This window comes from Tachypleus tridentatus, chromosome 5 (assembly GCF_004210375.1).
Source record: "Tachypleus tridentatus isolate NWPU-2018 chromosome 5, ASM421037v1, whole genome shotgun sequence".
NCBI classification, from domain to species: Eukaryota; Metazoa; Arthropoda; class Merostomata; order Xiphosura; family Limulidae; genus Tachypleus; species Tachypleus tridentatus.
The window spans coordinates 31706163-31725126 of NC_134829.1; the positions used below are offsets into that span (position 1 = coordinate 31706163).

The 18964-nt window shown below is 32.9% G+C and overlaps 1 protein-coding gene across 1 annotated transcript in view; it reads right to left on the reverse strand.

Moving 5' to 3' along the window:
* The window catches only part of LOC143250849 (uncharacterized), a 56378-nt gene extending 43066 nt beyond the window's left edge, over positions 1–13312 (reverse strand). Inside the window, exons 1-2 of the mRNA XM_076501942.1 lie at positions 12538–13312; positions 6141–6263 (exon numbers count right to left, since the gene is read on the reverse strand). Coding sequence (XP_076358057.1) covers positions 6141–6263; positions 12538–12828 — 414 coding nt within the window. The 5' untranslated portion in view covers positions 12829–13312. The remainder of the gene's footprint in view (positions 1–6140; positions 6264–12537) is intronic.
* Positions 13313–18964: the final 5652 nt, after the last annotated feature.

Here is an 18964-nt window from a genome sequence, read left to right on the forward strand (position 1 = left end):
TATAATTATAATGCCTGGATTTCTGTTTCTCCTTCCTTTCACATATCTATAATTCGTCTGTCCAACCGTGGGTTGTATATAATTATAATCCCTGGATTTCTGTTTCTCCTTCCTTTTACATATCTATAATTCGTCTGTCCAACCGTGCGTTATATATAATTATAATGCTTGGATTTTTGTTTCTCCTTCCTTTTACATATCTATAATTCGTCTGTCCAACCGTGCGTTGTATATAATTATAATGCCTGGATTTCTGTTTTTCCTTTTACATATCTATAATTCGTCTGTCCAACCGTGCGTTGCATATAATTATAATGCTTGGATTTCTGTTTCTCCTTTACATATCTATAATTCGTCTGTCCAACCGTGTGTTGTATATAATTATAATGCTTGGATTTCTGTTTTTCCTTTTACATATCTATAATTCGTCTGTCCAACCGTGCGTTGTATATAATTATAATGCCTGGATTTCTGTTTCTCCTTCCTTTTACATATCTATAATTCGTTTGTCCAACCGTGAGTTGTATATAATTATAATGCCTGGATTTCTGTTTCTCCTTCCTTTTACATATCTATAATTCGTCTGTCCAACCGTGCGTTGTATATAATTATAATGCCTGGATTTCTGTTCCTCCTTCCTTTTATATATCTATAATTCCTCTGTCCAACCGTGCGTTGTATATAATTATAATGCCTGGATTTCTGTTTCTCCTTTTACATATCTATAATTCGTCTGTCCAACCGTGCGTTGTATATAATTATAATGCTTGGATTTCTGTTTCTCCTTTTACATATCTATAATTCGTCTGTCCAACCGTGTGTTGTATATAATTATAATGCTTGGATTTCTGTTTTTCCTTTTACATATCTATAATTCGTCTGTCCAACCGTGCGTTGTATATAATTATAATGCCTGGATTTCTGTTTCTCCTTCCTTTTACATATCTATAATTCGTTTGTCCAACCGTGAGTTGTATATAATTATAATGCCTGGATTTCTGTTTCTCCTTCCTTTTACATATCTATAATTCGTCTGTCCAACCGTGCGTTGTATATAATTATAATGCCTGGATTTCTGTTCCTCCTTCCTTTTATATATCTATAATTCCTCTGTCCAACCGTGCGTTGTATATAATTATAATGCCTGGATTTCTGTTTCTCCTTTTACATATCTATAATTCGTCTGTCCAACCGTGCGTTGTATATAATTATAATGCTTGGATTTCTGTTTCTCCTTTTACATATCTATAATTCGTCTGTCCAACCGTGCGTTGTATATAATTTTTATGCCTGGATTTCTGTTTCTCCTTCCTTTTACATATCTATAATTCGTCTGTCCAACCGTGCGTTGTATATAATTATAATGCCTGGATTTCTGTTTCTCCTTCCTTTTACATATCTATAATTCGTCTGTCCAACCGTGCGTTGTATATAATTATAATGCCTGGATTTCTGTTTCTCCTTCCTTTCACATATCTATAATTCGTCTGTCCAACCGTGCGTTGTATATAATTATAATCCCTGGATTTCTGTTTCTCCTTCCTTTTACATATCTATAATTCGTCTGTCCAACCGTGCGTTGTATATAATTATAATGCTTGGATTTTTGTTTCTCCTTCCTTTTACATATCTATAATTCGTCTGTCCAACCGTGCGTTGTATATAATTATAATGCCTGGATTTCTGTTTTTCCTTTTACATATCTATAATTCGTCTGTCCAACCGTGCGTTGCATATAATTATAATGCTTGGATTTCTGTTTCTCCTTTACATATCTATAATTCGTCTGTCCAACCGTGTGTTGTATATAATTATAATGCTTGGATTTCTGTTTTTCCTTTTACATATCTATAATTCGTCTGTCCAACCGTGCGTTGTATATAATTATAATGCCTGGATTTCTGTTTCTCCTTCCTTTTACATATCTATAATTCGTTTGTCCAACCGTGAGTTGTATATAATTATAATGCCTGGATTACTGTTTCTCCTTCCTTTTACACATCTATAATTCGTCTGTCCAACCATGCGTTGTATATAATTATAATGCCTGGATTTCTGTTTCTCCTTCTTTTTACATATCTATAATTCGTCTGTCCAACCGTGCGTTGTATATAGTTATAATGCCTGGATTTCTGTTCCTCCTTCCTTTTATATATCTATAATTCCTCTGTCTAACCGTGCGTTGTATATAATTATAATGCCTGGATTTCTGTTTCTCCTTTTACATATCTATAATTCGTCTGTCCAACCGTGCGTTGTATATAATTATAATGCTTGGATTTCTGTTTCTCCTTTTACATATCTATAATTCGTCTGTCCAACCGTGCGTTGTATATAATTATAATGCTTGGATTTCTGTTTCTCCTTTTACATATCTATAATTCGTCTGTCCAACCGTGCGTTGTATATAATTATAATGCTTGGATTTCTGTTTCTCCTTTTACATATCTATAATTCGTCTGTCCAACCGTGCGTTGTATATAATTTTTATGCCTGGATTTCTGTTTCTCCTTCCTTTTACATATCTATAATTCGTCTGTCCAACCGTGCGTTGTATATAATTATAATGCCTGGATTTCTGTTTCTCCTTCCTTTTACATATCTATAATTCGTCTGTCCAACCGTGCGTTGTATATAATTATAATGCCTGGATTTCTGTTTCTCCTTCCTTTCACATATCTATAATTCGTCTGTCCAACCGTAGGTTGTATATAATTATAATGCCTGGATTTCTGTTTCTCCTTCCTTTTACATATCTATAATTCGTCTGTCCAACCGTGCGTTGTATATAATTATAATGCTTGGATTTCTGTTTCTCCTTCTTTTTACATATCTATAATTCGTCTGTCCAACCGTACGTTGTATATAATTATAATGCCTGGATTTCTGTTTTTCCTTTTACATATCTATAATTCGTCTGTCCAACCGTGCGTTGCATATAATTATAATGCTTGGATTTCTGTTTCTCCTTTACATATCTATAATTCGTCTGTCCAACCGTGTGTTGTATATAATTATAATGCTTGGATTTCTGTTTTTCCTTTTACATATCTATAATTCGTCTGTCCAACCGTGCGTTGTATATAATTATAATGCCTGGATTTCTGTTTCTCCTTCCTTTTACATATCTATAATTCGTTTGTCCAACCGTGAGTTGTATATAATTATAATGCCTGGATTTCTGTTTCTCCTTCCTTTTACATATCTATAATTCGTCTGTCCAACCGTGCGTTGTATATAATTATAATGCCTGGATTTCTGTTTCTCCTTCCTTTTACATATCTATAATTCGTCTGTCCAACCGTGCGTTGTATATAGTTATAATGCCTGGATTTCTGTTCCTCCTTCCTTTTATATATCTATAATTCCTCTGTCCAACCGTGCGTTGTATATAATTATAATGCCTGGATTTCTGTTTCTCCTTTTACATATCTATAATTCGTCTGTCCAACCGTGCGTTGTATATAATTATAATGCTTGGATTTCTGTTTCTCCTTTTACATATCTATAATTCGTCTGTCCAACCGTGCGTTGTATATAATTATAATGCTTGGATTTCTGTTTCTCCTTTTACATATCTATAATTCGTCTGTCCAACCGTGCGTTGTATATAATTTTATGCCTGGATTTCTGTTTCTCCTTCCTTTTACATATCTATAATTCGTCTGTCCAACCGTGCGTTGTATATAATTATAATGCCTGGATTTCTGTTTCTCCTTCCTTTTACATATCTATAATTCGTCTGTCCAACCGTGCGTTGTATATAATTATAATGCTTGGATTTCTGTTTCTCCTTCCTTTTACATATCTATAATTCGTCTGTCCAACCGTGCGTTGTATATAATTATAATGCCTGGATTTCTGTTTTTCCTTTTACATATCTATAATTCGTCTGTCCAACCGTGCGTTGCATATAATTATAATGCTTGGATTTCTGTTTCTCCTTTACATATCTATAATTCGTCTGTCCAACCGTGTGTTGTATATAATTATAATGCTTGGATTTCTGTTTTTCCTTTTACATATCTATAATTCGTCTGTCCAACCGTGCGTTGTATATAATTATAATGCCTGGATTTCTGTTTCTCCTTCCTTTTACATATCTATAATTCGTCTGTCCAACCGTGCGTTGTATATAATTATAATGCCTGGATTTCTGTTTCTCCTTCCTTTCACATATCTATAATTCGTCTGTCCAACCGTGGGTTGTATATAATTATAATGCCTGGATTTCTGTTTCTCCTTTTACATATCTATAATTCGTCTGTCCAACCGTGCGTTGTATATAATTATAATGCCTGGATTTCTGTTTCTCCTTCCTTTTACATATCTATAATTCGTCTGTCCAACCGTGCGTTGTATATAATTATAATGCCTGGATTTCTGTTTCTCCTTCCTTTTACATATCTATAATTCGTCTGTCCAACGGTGCGTTGTATATAATTATAATGCCTGGATTTCTGTTTCTCCTTCCTTTTACATATCTATAATTCGTCTGTCCAACCGTGCGTTGTATATAATTATAATGCCTGGATTTCTGTTTCTCCTTCCTTTTCTTACCCACGTCTTCTAGTTTTGGAACGATATGGCCTATGGTTAGCTTTAAACATCCAAGTATTACAAAGGAGTTCTTTGATGGAATAACTTTTTCTCCTATTCTTTATATACTCAAAAATTTTGTAATTAATATCTTGAACAGATTATTAATACCATCGCCTCTCTTGATCTAAAAGATGGCGCAACCCTCTGATGGCCAAACAGCCCTTTGGGCTGAAATAATGTAATAATAAAAAAACTTGTTTTATTGTCCAGTCTAACTGGCGAAATCTGATACTTGATGAAAGGTCTGCTGAGTAGTGACTCGTTGAAGATAGAAGATACAAATGAAACGTTATTTATGTATATTTCAGATTTGGAATTAGTCATAGACAGACCAAGAGGAAGGAGTGAGTAAACAGATAACAGTTAACATTTAACGTGATTTTAAGTGTTGGGTACAGATAACAGTTAACGTGATTTCTATGACAAGTGTTAGGTAATTATAACAGTGAAGGTGACTTATATGACAAGTGTCAGGTACATATAACAGTGAAGGTGATTTCTATGACAAGTGTTAGGTACATATTACACTGAATGTGATTTCTATGACAAGTGTTAGGTAGATATAACAGTGAAGGTGATTTATATGACAAGTGTTAGGTACATATAACAGTGAATGTGATTTCTACGACAAGTGTTAGGTACATATAACAGTGAAGGTGATTTCTATGACAAGTGTTAGGTACATATAACAGTGAAGGTGATTTCTATGACAAGTGTTAGGTACATATAACAGTGAAGGTGATTTATATGACAAGTGTTAGGTACATATAACAGTGAAGGTGATTTATATGACAAGTGTTAGGAACAGATAAAAATTCTCAAACTTTTATGAAAGTACAGATGCTGAACATTTACTCTAAGTTATTTGTTTATTTTAGTACAAAGCTATGCAATGGGCGATCTGCGCTTTGTTCATCTCATGGAATCAAACCTCGAATCCTATCAATATCAGGATGTTATGAGAGACTATACTTCATTCATAATAATCCAAAACAGATTACAATATATCAAAGCATGCACTGTTATGTAAGTACCTCATCACCAAAGTCGTAAATTCAGCTTTTCCTAATTTCTGATGTACAAGAACTAGTCATGATTCCGTAGTCTCTTATAAATGACAACTGAATAGAATCAGTTATATTTTAAGGTATGACGTAATAAAGTTACATGGTTAGTTTGTTTGCCATAGACTGTGTCTATAAACGTAAGTTATTTCTATGGCACTGGCCCGGCATGGCCTAGCGCGTAAGGCGTGCGACTCGTAATCCGAGGGTCGCGGGTTCGCGCCCGCGTCGCGCTAAACATGCTCGCCCTCCCAGCCGTGGGGGTGTATAATGTGACGGTCAATCCCACTATTCGTTGGTAAAGAGTATCCCAAGAGTTGGCGGTGGGTGGTGATGACTAGCTGCCTTCCCTCTAGTCTTACACTGCTAAATTAGGGACGGCTAGCACAGATAGCCCTCGAGTAGCTTTGTGCGAAATTCCCAAACAAACAAACAAACAATTCTATGGCACAGAACACAGAGCTGCATTGTTACCTTGCTTGCCACAGCCGATGACTGTAACAGAGTTGCTGCCCAGGTCCACTGAGACACTATTGTTGTAGCTGTCAACCCGACGGACACTTTCCCACCTGCATCAAATGCTGTGTCTAGATTATCCTGGTTAAAAGAAAAGTATTATTAAAATTATATCATTTTAAATTAATAACTTTGTTTCAGTTATTGAACTTTAAATATTGAAATTAATTGCAGTTTTGTTTGTTCTTAAGGAAAAACTAGAAAATGGGCTATTTGTGTTTTGTTCACCACATGTATCGAAGTCCAGTTTTTAGCGTTATAAATCTCTTCGGACTTACCACTAAACCACTTGGAGGCTTGACTACGAGCGAATAAAATAATAATGCAACGTAATAGTAGCCCAATAATTGGTAATTATGATATTGGTAATTCATATGTTTTGTTTTCAATTACATAGTGTTAATGAAATATAACTGTATTTTGTCCGTTTTTAGATTTGTTTGTTTATTTTGTTTTTAATTTTGCACAAAGCTACTTGAAGGTTATTTGCATCAACCGTTGCTAATTTAGTACTGAAAAACTAGAGGAAAGGCACAGCTAGTCAACAACATGCATCACCAGCTCTTGAACTAATCTTTACCAATAAATAATGAGATTGACTGTCACATTATAACTTTCTCACAGATGAAAACGCGAGTATATTCGAAGAAGGTATTCGAGCTCGCGACCCTCAGCTTGGTCTGATCATCAAATGTCATGTTAGGCCTCGCTTTTACAAATAAAAGAAGCTGGTGATTTCTTCATCATTCTGTTAATAGGAATTTTATTTTAAGGAAACGTACGATTCGTTATAATAACACTTTTTCATGATTAGTATACTGTGCACCAAACTTTTATAATAAGGAGGTACAGCACTAGTTGCAATAACATTATGTTTTTGTTTAACAATTTATTTATTACGCTTTTAGTGCAAGAAGTCATTGAATTGGTTACAAGAAAAGACAGTTTTGTTATTATTACTAAAAAAATATTTAGTACAAAGAAGCACCTAATTGATTGTAAGAGATCTTTGTCCTAGCTTAATGTCTCTGTTTTTTCGGTTTTTAGTAAAAGGATGCATTGAACCAATAGCGTACATATAAGTGGGGCAACAGAACCAGTTAAGACAGGAGTTAGAGTCCAGCCTGTGTCATTTCAGTACCAACTTATAATATCTGACTTGTAAAATATACAAAATGAACACTTTTGAGACTCAGAAGGACGCCTGATACACATTCTGTGAGCAGGCCCAACACAGGAATAATTAAAGACCCCTACTGGTCAATAACTATAATATTGCATACCCCTCACACATACACTAATTTTGAACTGATAGTCAAGAAGAAAGATATGTTAACAACGACCACTTACTTTTGTCTGACAAAAAGGGTGAACTGACATTCACCTTTATATCACACTCTTGGTACCAAAACGCAGAACGTTTTATTGCGGTAACGAAACGCAAACCATTAACAGTTGGTGTCACTGTCAATATCATAACATCATCTACAAATCTGTCTTCGTGAATTGGTTTTTACACTTATACATCCACCACCAGCTCTTGGACTAATCTTTATCAACATTGCTAAAGCGTAAAACAATTAAAGTCGAGAATATATTTTCATCCAAATTTTTGTTATTGTTTTAGCAATATACTAATTATTAGTTTTCGATAAAACTCAACTGTAAAACAAATCGAAAATTTTAGGGAGAGGTTTATCTTGACTTCACTCGTGAGTAAATTTCTAAAATAAAGAACAGCATATTTATAGACAAATGGGATAAACGGCAGTGACGGAAGAAGGAATGGAAGTGAGGGGTTACAAAGGAAGTCAGAAATGTTTTTATTATTAATATTAAACCTGAACCCGGCATACTTAGGTGGGTTGAGGCGTTAGGCTCGTAATTGGAGGGTCGCGGATTCGAATCCCCGTCACACCAAACATACTCGTCCTTTCAGCCGTGGGGGAGTTATAATGTGAAGGTCAATTCCACTATTCGTTGGTAAAGAGTAGCCCAAAAGTTAACGGTGGTTGGTGATGACTAGCTGCCTTCCCTCTAGTCTTACACTGCTAAATTAGGGACGTCTAGCGCAGATAGCCCTCGTGAAGCTTTACGCGAAATTAAAAAAACAAACAAACATTAAATCTGATCTCTATCTATGGAATTGTGGTCAATTTAAATAATGAGTAACTTGATCATGTTTTGAAAACCGACAAGAGTCGAAGTGAGCTCAAATCGAGGATTTTGTAGGAATGGTTATAGATTGACGTAAGGTTGAGGGGAGAAAAGCCATGAGCTGATTTAAACTGTGGCCGTTACGACGTCGCAATCACTATCGAGCTAAATATTTTTTGTTCATTTCACTTAATTTAAACTTGTGGCTTCTCTCCTAAAATAGTTAGATATTTAGTTTCTTTAAAATCTTCACTTAATTCTTTCAAATACTGATGTAACTCGAAAGTAACCAAAAGGTTATTAACTGTTGTAATGGCTATTTATAAGTTTTATTTATTTGTAACAAGTTACGCGAAACGTAATGGAATTTTGTCCGATTTCATAAATAAGGAAGTGAAAATGAAACACACTAAGTAATAATAACATAACTTACTTATTATTCATAAATATATTCTATGGGAAGATGATATAACTTAGTAAAAAGATATATCGAATCAACAGCACAGACGCATACATTTATATATATATAAATGAGACAGCAAAATCAGATTTCCAATGGCATTCAGAGGTTTGACTAAACTTTAACTGGAAGCACAACATATGGCAGATGTTTATGCGTAAATCCAGGAACGTTCATAAACAGCAGTTTCTCTTCTTCCCCTCATATTAGCTACTCAATATTTAGTAAGTTCTTAACACAACCATATTCGTTTTGTAATTCTGTTGGAATTTTGAAAATAAATGTAATTCCATTCATTAAGTGTTTGATGCAAGGAGACTCCGTACTGACTGTCAGGAAATCCAGTTCTTGCTTAATGACTCTATTATCATCCTTCAAGCTCTTTCTGCAGGAGGGCCATCGAATTGTTTATATCCTCTTACTTTAAAAAGATTGCTTGCATTATATCAACATTAGTTTTGGACAGAATTCTAATAAAAGGGTAACGAAACACAAGTGTTAGTCATATAGTCCGTATGGTCTTACTATGGAACTCTAAAGGGAAAAAAAATGTTCAAACTTGGTGTTCTGTGATGGAAACTGGGTTAGTCTGAATTTCTTGATCTGTAGAGAAGGCCAAAGTTTGATATGAAGCCTGACTTAGTGCGAGTAGGAAAAAGAGTGACAGCTTATTAAGAGAAAGTGACTTGCCAGCTGTTTAAGAGAAATAGTTGTAGATGTCTTCCTTTTAAAATGGCTTTCTGGAGAGAGAAGACTTACTTGGCGTGGATGAATACGGGTTGATAAACTGTAAGAAGTTTAAAGTAATGTTTCAATAAAATATTTTTACGACTACCTCGATTACGTAGGAAGCTTCAACGTGAATGCTGTAAAGAAAAATGTTGTTTAATTTCCCTGAAGTTTCACAGATAATATTTTTTGTTTAATTTCCCTGAGGTTTCACAGATAATATTTTTTGTTTAATTTCCCTGAGGTTTCACAGATAATATTTTTGTTTAATTTCCCTGAAGTTTCACAGATAATATTCTTTTGTTTAATTTCCCTGAAGTTTCACAGATAATATTTTTTGTTTAATTTCCCTGAAGTTTCACAGATAATATTCTTTTGTTTAATTTCCCTGAAGTTTCACAGATAATATTCTTTTGTTTAATTTCCCTGAAGTTTCACAGATAATATTTTTTGTTTAATATCCCTGAAGTTTCACAGATAATATTCTTTTGTTTAATTTCCCTGAAGTTTTACAGATAATATTCTTTTGTTTAATTTCCCTGAAGTTTCACAGATAATATTCTTTTGTTTAATTTCCCTGAAGTTTCACAGATAATTTTCTTTTGTTTAATTTCCCTGAGGTTTCACAGATAATATTTTTTGTTTAATTTCCCTGAAGTTTCACAGATAATATTCTTTTGTTTAATTTCCCTGAAGTTTCACAGATAATATTCTTTTGTTTAATTTCCCTGAGGTTTCACAGATAATATTCTTTTAAATAACGTGATTCTTCGGGAGAAAAAAAAGAAAGCATCAAAATATGTCATATGTGCCTTTGTTATCTTTTCTACATTAGTTATATTTCTACATGAGTAATTGAGTTATTTCATAAAAATTATAATTAATAAAAACCCATATCACTTACAGGCTGTTACGTGCAATAAAACAATATTAGCTAAGGAATAACTTCGAACATGTCATCTTCAATTTAGCCAATTGAAAAGTTCCAAAAAGAAGAATCCGTTTATTCATATACAGCTTATTTCTGGTAGATATTATGGTCGATGAAGTGTTTTGATCAAAACCATAAATCTCAACATCAAATTTCATTTGAAATATTGTTTTAAAATAGCCTTACTTTAGGTGATTTGTAAAATCTTATACATCGGTACTCTAAGACAGGAAACATGAATTTTAAAGTGTTTTCTCTCTAAAACAAAGGAAATTTTGAAATATGCTTGCAATTTTATACGAAAACCTTTATACAAGAACATACCTATCAATTTTTTAAAACTCTCTAATCGCTGTCGTTAACATGCTGTAAAAACACAGACTGTTAAAAGACCTCAAAATCACCCATTTGTTTGTTTGTTGTTAAGCACCATGCTACATTATGAGCTATCTATTTTCTGCCAATCATAGGTATAGAAACCCTATTTTTAACATTATCAATTTGAAATTGATGAATTCGAATAATTTTCGTTACTAACTCAAAATAAACAAGTAATAAGTTACAAACAAAATATTTTACAGAACATGTTTTAGTGTAGATTCGTGTATAACGAATTGTAGTTGACCACAGCTTTTGTGTTTTCTTAAGAATAAAATGGACTTTGGTCCAGATTAAAATATAAATCAAGTAAATCGCACATTTAAAGAATGTTGTAGGTAAAACTTACCTGAACAGCTCATAGAACAGTATCACAGTTACTGGACTAAAATGCAGTGATTTTTATACTTATTGCTGAGGTATTGTCAAAACTGATCTGATGCCATTTTTAATTCAACATTTGATGGGAGAATGTCTAGCATAAGAGCAACACTCGTTTTCTTTTAAACAAATATGAGTTAGAGGGGATATGATTGAGGTGTTTAAGATTCTAAAAGGGGTTGATAGTTTTGATGCATCAACAGTTTTCATACTTAACAGTGAGAATTATAGAACTAGGGAACACAAATATAGATTTAGGCAAGGCAAGAGCCGAAGTTAGACAAGTTTGTTTGTTTGTTTTTGAATTTCGCTCAAAGCTACACGAGAGTTATGTGCGCTAGCCTTTCCTAACTCTGCAGTGAAAGACGAGAGGAAAGGCAGCTAGTCATCACCACCAATGCCAACTCTTGGGCTACTCTTTTAGCAACGAATAGTGGAATTGATTGTAACATTATAACGCCCCCACAATGAAACGACGAGCATGTTTGGTGCGACGTGGATTCGAACCTGCGACCCTCAGATTACGAGTCGAACGCCTTAACCCACCTGGCCATGTCAGGCCATATTTAGACAAGACAATGTTATTTTTCAAATACAGTTGTTGGCCGATGGAGGGGGCTGACTTTGGATTTTGTAGAGACAGTAAATTTGAGTGAGTTTAAAAGAAATGTTGATAGATACATATGAATGATAAGGACCAGCTTAATTTTTTTACTTTAGTTTGGCTCAGAAGATGAGACAGCAGTTATGTACCAATATTGTCCATAAACATTATGTTAACACTAATTTCATAACAAAAATCACTAAAACCCTTGTGGAACTGCTGGTACAATCGAAATTACCATAACACTTGCGGAAACTTGTGGTAACATAGTAATCACTAAATCCCTTGCAGAAACTGTTGGTAGAAAAGCAATTGTAAAAATTTATTTATCTTCCTTTTACCATCTTGTTCTTGACTAAATAATACATGCTATATCATAAGGTCATACAATTTTAAATTGTTCACGTGATGTTTTGCAAATCTCTTCAGTTGTTCATAATTTTGATTCCAAGTCTTATTTTCTGCACATCTAATGTATGTACTTTACATATTTTAGGAAGTGTTTATATATTATAAAGAGTTACTTCAAACTAGTAAGTTTATAAATGAAGATAAATACACAGTAGAAGCAGCGAGATTAAATTCAAACTTAAGAGAATTTAGGATTCAAACAAAAGTACAAATATAATACACTTAATTATAGAGGATACTTCTTAAGTTCATATAGACAGTTTGCAATTTCTAGCACACAAAAAACAAAATAATATACACTCACGTGAGACTGATAAAAGTGTCCTCGTAGAATGTTGAAAATATGAGCAAGTCCAGCTGCAAAAAGGCCGAAGCCAGATATCAAAAGTACAGCTTCCCAACCTTCTATAGAAGCTTCAAATTTGTTGGATTGTTTGTTACCAATCCAGGAACTTCCGTTGAATATTTCTCGCAGTTGATGGGATAATGTGATACATTCAGCAGTATTTCGAAGAAAATTGTTACTGTTAGCTCCAAAGGAACCATTCACAGTTATAACAACTATAATGATGTATTTCAGTGTAGTTACACTCATGGCAAATTAATGAAATTGTACTAAATTCACATGTATAGGATGTTGTCAGAGATGTGGATATTTCTGACAATATAAACAGATAGAAACAAAATGAATTCAATAATGAAAATATCTAAACAAAGGATACTTTTAAATATAAATTTACGAGTAGTAAAATTTATCTCAAATCTCCGTGTTTCAATTTACATTATTTTGTAACCCAGTAACCAGTTTGGAAAAATAACTGAGTGACTCGAAGTCTTTAAACCTTTGTTACTTAAGAATAGTAGAGAATTGACACTTGTCTCGAATATACCTTGATGTATACGTGTCAGGTGTAGACCAACCAACTTTTGTTGTTTGTAGAAAGAAGCAAATAAATTAGGACATTTTTTTAAAAGAAAGATAACAGAAGCAGAAAGATGAACAGATTAGGTCTTATAAGATATCAACTGTGCAGTGTTTCAAGATTTCCTTTGAAAGAATACTATAAACGATCTTCTAGTTCAACTGAAGTTCCTTCTATAAACACATTGAATGTTGTAAATTAACATTTGGTAGGAATCAGCGCCATCTTTCGAGAAGAGTTTTGCAGTACAAAATACTTGACATGTAATTTGTCACATGACTGTTTCTATGACAATCGTATGTTGCCATTAGTGATTATGGCGTGCTGAAAAATAATAGTTGTAAGTATAAAGCGAATTTTGTTCTAGACGAGTGAATAAGTAAACATCTTTAAAAGTTTAATATAATACAAAGAAACATATCGTGAATTGGTTATTCCAATGAAAGATGTTATTACACGAAGCACATGATCACCACATGTCTTCTATATTTCTGTAGATAGATAATATGTGTATTCGTGCACTATATGTTATATTCTACCACAACTCTGATGAAAAATTATGGTTATTTGAAAAAGGAAATATTTATATTTGCATGTCGAGTTTATTACCATAACAACGAAGTGTTTAAAATTTGATCACATCGTGATGTCAAGAAAAAACGTAGTCTCAAAAAATCAATTAAAAACAAAACTAAATACCCCATAATCTTTACGTTTTCGAAAGGTTACCTTTCTAAAGTGCTAGGGTTATGGAGTTTCTTGTTATAAATTAGATTAAAATATCCTCGAAGAACAGTTATTATCTCGTTGTGTATATACGTATGTAGCGGTAAATTTCTACCTACTTCGTAATGTTTGAGCTTAACTCGTATTTGTTTGTTGAAAGCATGTTCACATATGTATACTTTGAGCTTCTCTGAGAGTCTAATGGAATTACAAACAAATTGTTCTTCGTTTTAAAAAGTTGTGTAAAATGATAGGTGACATGCTAGGCATATTGAACTTCGAATTTGGAAACGCTAATATCGATATATAGAACAATATTTTTTTTAAACTGTGGATCAATGTAAATGGTTGAAGTAGAAATAGCTCAAACAGTTGACCATCTCTGGTTTATCCAGCAAACAGTTGACCATCTCTGGTTTATCCAGCATTTTTGGCACGTTTTGTATGCAAATTAATTCAGTCACTTTGGAAGAAGTTACTCTAAGAAGGCATAAAGTACAAAGTAAGAATGAGTGAACATTGATTTGATTCAGTAATATTTATTTCTATAGTACGCTGGTTCTGATAATACCTACTGGCATTCTATGAGTTGTTTATGAAATTCATTGTCTTAGGCAACTATCACATCAAAGAAAACTTGTAAAGATAATTATCTTGTCTGTTTTAGTCTATGAATTCGAAAATAGGGATGGCTAAACTCGGTCATTTTTTTTTTTGAAACAAACATAAAAGGTTTCCGCGTGTCTTCAAAACCACGTTATATGAAACATGTAAAGTTCCTCTGATTTATAACGTTATTTGAAACATGTAAAGTTCCTCTGATTTATAACGTTATTTGAAACATGTAAAGTTCCTCTGATTTATAACGTTATTTGAAACATGTAAAGTTCCTCTGATTTATAACGTTATTTGAAACATGTAAAGTTCCTCTGGTTTATAACGTTATTTGAAACATGTAAAGTTCCTCTGGTTCATAACGTTATTTGAAACATGTAAAGTTCCTCTGATTTATAACGTTATTTGAAACATGTAAAGTTCCTCTGATTTATAACGTTATTTGAAACATGTAAAGTTCCTCTGGTTTATAACGTTATTTGAAACATGTAAAATTCCTCTGATTTATAACGTTATTTGAAACATGTAAAGTTCCTCTGATTTATAACGTTATTTGAAACATGTAAAGTTCCTCTGATTTATAACGTTATTTGAAACATGTAAAGTTCCTCTGGTTTATAACGTTATTTGAAACATGTAAAGTTCCTCTGATTTATAACGTTATTTGAAACATGTAAAGTTCCTCTGGTTTATAACGTTATTTGAAACATGTAAAATTCCTCTGGTTTATATTTTCTATTAGATGAACGTATATTACTTCAAAAAAAAAGTTACTTTTATTATTATTCTTGCAGAATTATCGAGTGTTCGAATCCCTACGATACAATTTTAATTGTAAGTGAGTTATTCGAATGATAAAAATTCCCTTAGCTTTGATAGTGGTTAGTAGAGCTCTGCTCATTGGTAACCTTTTCAATAGTTCAAAAGAAGGAACAGCAGCGTATAGCCTTAGCAGCGCTACCACAAATGCAAAATTCGATTACATGTTCGTTGCAAGTGCAGGTGAAAATGTTTTGAAGTCCAGAATCAGAATTATAATTATGGGCTTCATTTAGGATACAACAGTGTGTGTGAAATGGTATAACCCTATGCACCAACTGTACCTCTGAAACTGATTTTAAAATAACAAAGTACACACTTAATAGAAACACCTGAAACGAAGCTACAAACATCAAAATTCTCTGATAAGTAAATATGTGTTGAGAATCAGGCATTTTAATGTTAGCTTTTCAGAACATAAAGGTAGTAAAATAGCTTTGAAAACTCAAGTTTAACAATTGCAAAAAATATCCTTGAAACAGCAGTTTCAGCTACTTGAGGCATACATAATTATTAAATAGTGTAAATTTCTTTAAAAGTTATAAAATCATGGAGACCTCCTGCATCACACCAGAAAATCTTAAATTAATATCCATGAACTTAGTATTAAATAATTTAGTATCCTGTCATAAATATGATTAACTAACCTAATTATCTTAACTGATTCCACAACCTCCTAGATAAAGTTTTATATCCAGATTGTGTTTTTCCCAATAATATTCATGTAATAGCCTGTAAACGGTTAAGAGATATCAGTCAAATTGAAGTCGCTCAGTGTCTTGTTTGTGTTCTGTTGTTTTAAATTTCAAGCCAATAGTAGTAGGTTCGTTTAGACCTATTGGACTGCAGTATGAGATGTCGATTTAAAATAACTTAAAATATCCTGAACAATTGTTTGGCTAATATTAAGAGTTAAATTCCTGCAGTAGGCACAGCGCTGATATTCCAATTTGCAGCTTTGTACTCATCTAACAACTTGTATTTAAAAAAACATTAAGAGTGTCGAACGGAAATATAACGTAAATAGAAAAATTTGTTGGAAGCATTTCTCCATGACGCATATAAACGACGAGTTAAGTTTTGTTTATTAGAGTAAATGGTAAGTGATGGTTCTTCAGGAACGAAGTGTTTTTGCTATAGCTTAACTTACTGAGAACTTTTAAATATGATATTGAGTTTCCAATCCTACACAGTTTCTTTCCATCTCAAATTAATTCATGAAAGTTGGTTAAACAGGTTTTACCTGTTGTGATAACACTGAAGATGAGTTGTTTTTTTGTCTTTAAAGTCCAATGTCCGAGATTAATTAAAATTCACTACCAACATATAAACAAGTTGTGCATACTTGGGCTTTTATTTGAATCTTTTGAATGTACTGAATGTCTAAGCTTGTAAATTCACTTCTAAAAATATCGAAATAATTCGGAGTTTCCACTTGAAGACAAGTTAAATCATTCTCTTGTCTTCATTTTTTAATTTTCAACTTCGATGTTCATGTTCCAAACTGCTCCAAAGAGAACTGCGTCTTGGATCAATTTCTTTATATTATTTATATCAACTAACTAAGCTTGAGAAATACAAATAAAAAGTTTTGATAGTAACAGTAACAATTTAAAGACCTTGCATTTTTAATGTTAATATAGGTAATAAGTATGTGTACACTCTTTGTAAGGAAGACCGTTTCTTTCATTTTTAAAGACTTAATCATTTCGAAAGATCTTCTGAATTTAGGTCGGTCTTCATTTATCATAAAATAAAACCCAGTTGCGTGACAATATTTACTGGCAGTCGCTACATTACAGTATTAAGAAAGCATGTAAACAAATGTCTGGCTACACTTATTCGGCCATCTATGCTATTCAAGTATCATTACGCTACCAGTCAATAAATGCTCTATGAAATACAACAGCTGCTTTTTGAACTTTCTCCAATTTGTTATTACGCTTATAGAGAGACTGCATAGTGGTCTTCATTTTCCTGGTAATCTGAAGACGAGATACTTAATAATTGAAAAATACTTTGAACTCACCATAAATAGTTTAGATTGGTTCCCTTCCTTACAGCTGTTTGCAAAGATAGTAAAATATCATTTATAAAACAGCACAACATAACAAAGAAGGTTTCACATCAATATGGTCATTAAAGTTTATTGTTAAACAGCAATAAATCGGTGTTCCAGATTTACTACACATTTAAAAACAAGCAGCGCCATCTCTTAAATGATACTAAGAACAGATAAGTAAAGTGGTACATCTACCGATATAAAACTCCAGGTTGGAAATGAGAAAATCTATAACTGAAACAAATAAAAATGTTCAAGCTTTAGTTTCGAACTCAAACCATCACATAAGAATCTTGAACATCGATGTTACGTATATCATATCTTACAATGTCTCTAATGACCATTTCTTCATATAGAGAGCAATACAATGTCTCTAATGGCGATTTCTTCATATAGAGAGCAATACAATGTATCTAATGACGATTTCTTCATATAGAGAGCAATACAATGTATCTAATGACGATTTCTTCATATAGAGAGCAATACAATGTCTCTAATGACCATTTCTTCATATAGAGAGCAATACAATGTCTCTAATGGCCATTTCTTCATATAAAAAGCAATACAATGTCTCTAATGACTATTTCTTTATATAGAGTGCAATACAATGTATCTAATGACGATTTCTTCATGCGGAGAGCAATACAATGTCTCTAATGGCGATTTCTTCATATAGAGAGCAATACAATGTATCAAATGACCATTTCTTCATATAGAGAACAACACAACGTCTCTAATGACTATTTCTTTATATAGAGAGCAATACAATGTCTCTAATGGTCATTTCTTCATAAAGAGAACAATACAATGTCTCTAATGACCATTTCTTCATATAGAGAGCAATACAATGTCTCTAATTGCCATTTCTTCATATAGAGAGCAATACAATGTCTTTAATGGCCAGTTCTTCATATAGAGAGCAATACAATGTCTCTAATGACTATTTCTTTATATAGAGAGCAATACAATGTATTTAATGACGATTTCTTCATACGGAGAGCAATACAATGTCTCTAATGGCGATTTCTTCATATAGAGAGCAATACAATGTATCAAATGACCATTTCTTCATATAGAGAGCAATACAATGTCTCTAATGGCCATTACTTCATATAGAGAGTAATACAATGTCTCTAATGGCCATTTCTTCATATAGAGAAGAATACAATGTCTCTAATGACTATTTCTTCATATAGAGAACAATACAATGTCTCTAATGGCCATTACTTCATATAGAGAGCAATACAATGTCTCTAATGACCATTTCTTTATATAGAGAGCAATACAATGTCTATAATGGCCATTTCTTCATATAGAGAACAATACAATGTCTCTAATGATCATTTCTTTATATAGAGAGCAATACAATGTCGCTAATGACCATTTCTTCATATAGAGAGCAATACAATGTCTCTAATAGTCATTTCTTCATAAAGAGAGCAATACAATGTCTCTAATAGTCATTTCTTCATATAGAGAGCAATACAATGTATCTAATGACGATTTCTTCATAAAGAGAGCAATACAATGTCTCTAATGGCCATTTCTTCATATAGAGAGCAATACAATGTCTTTAATGACCATTT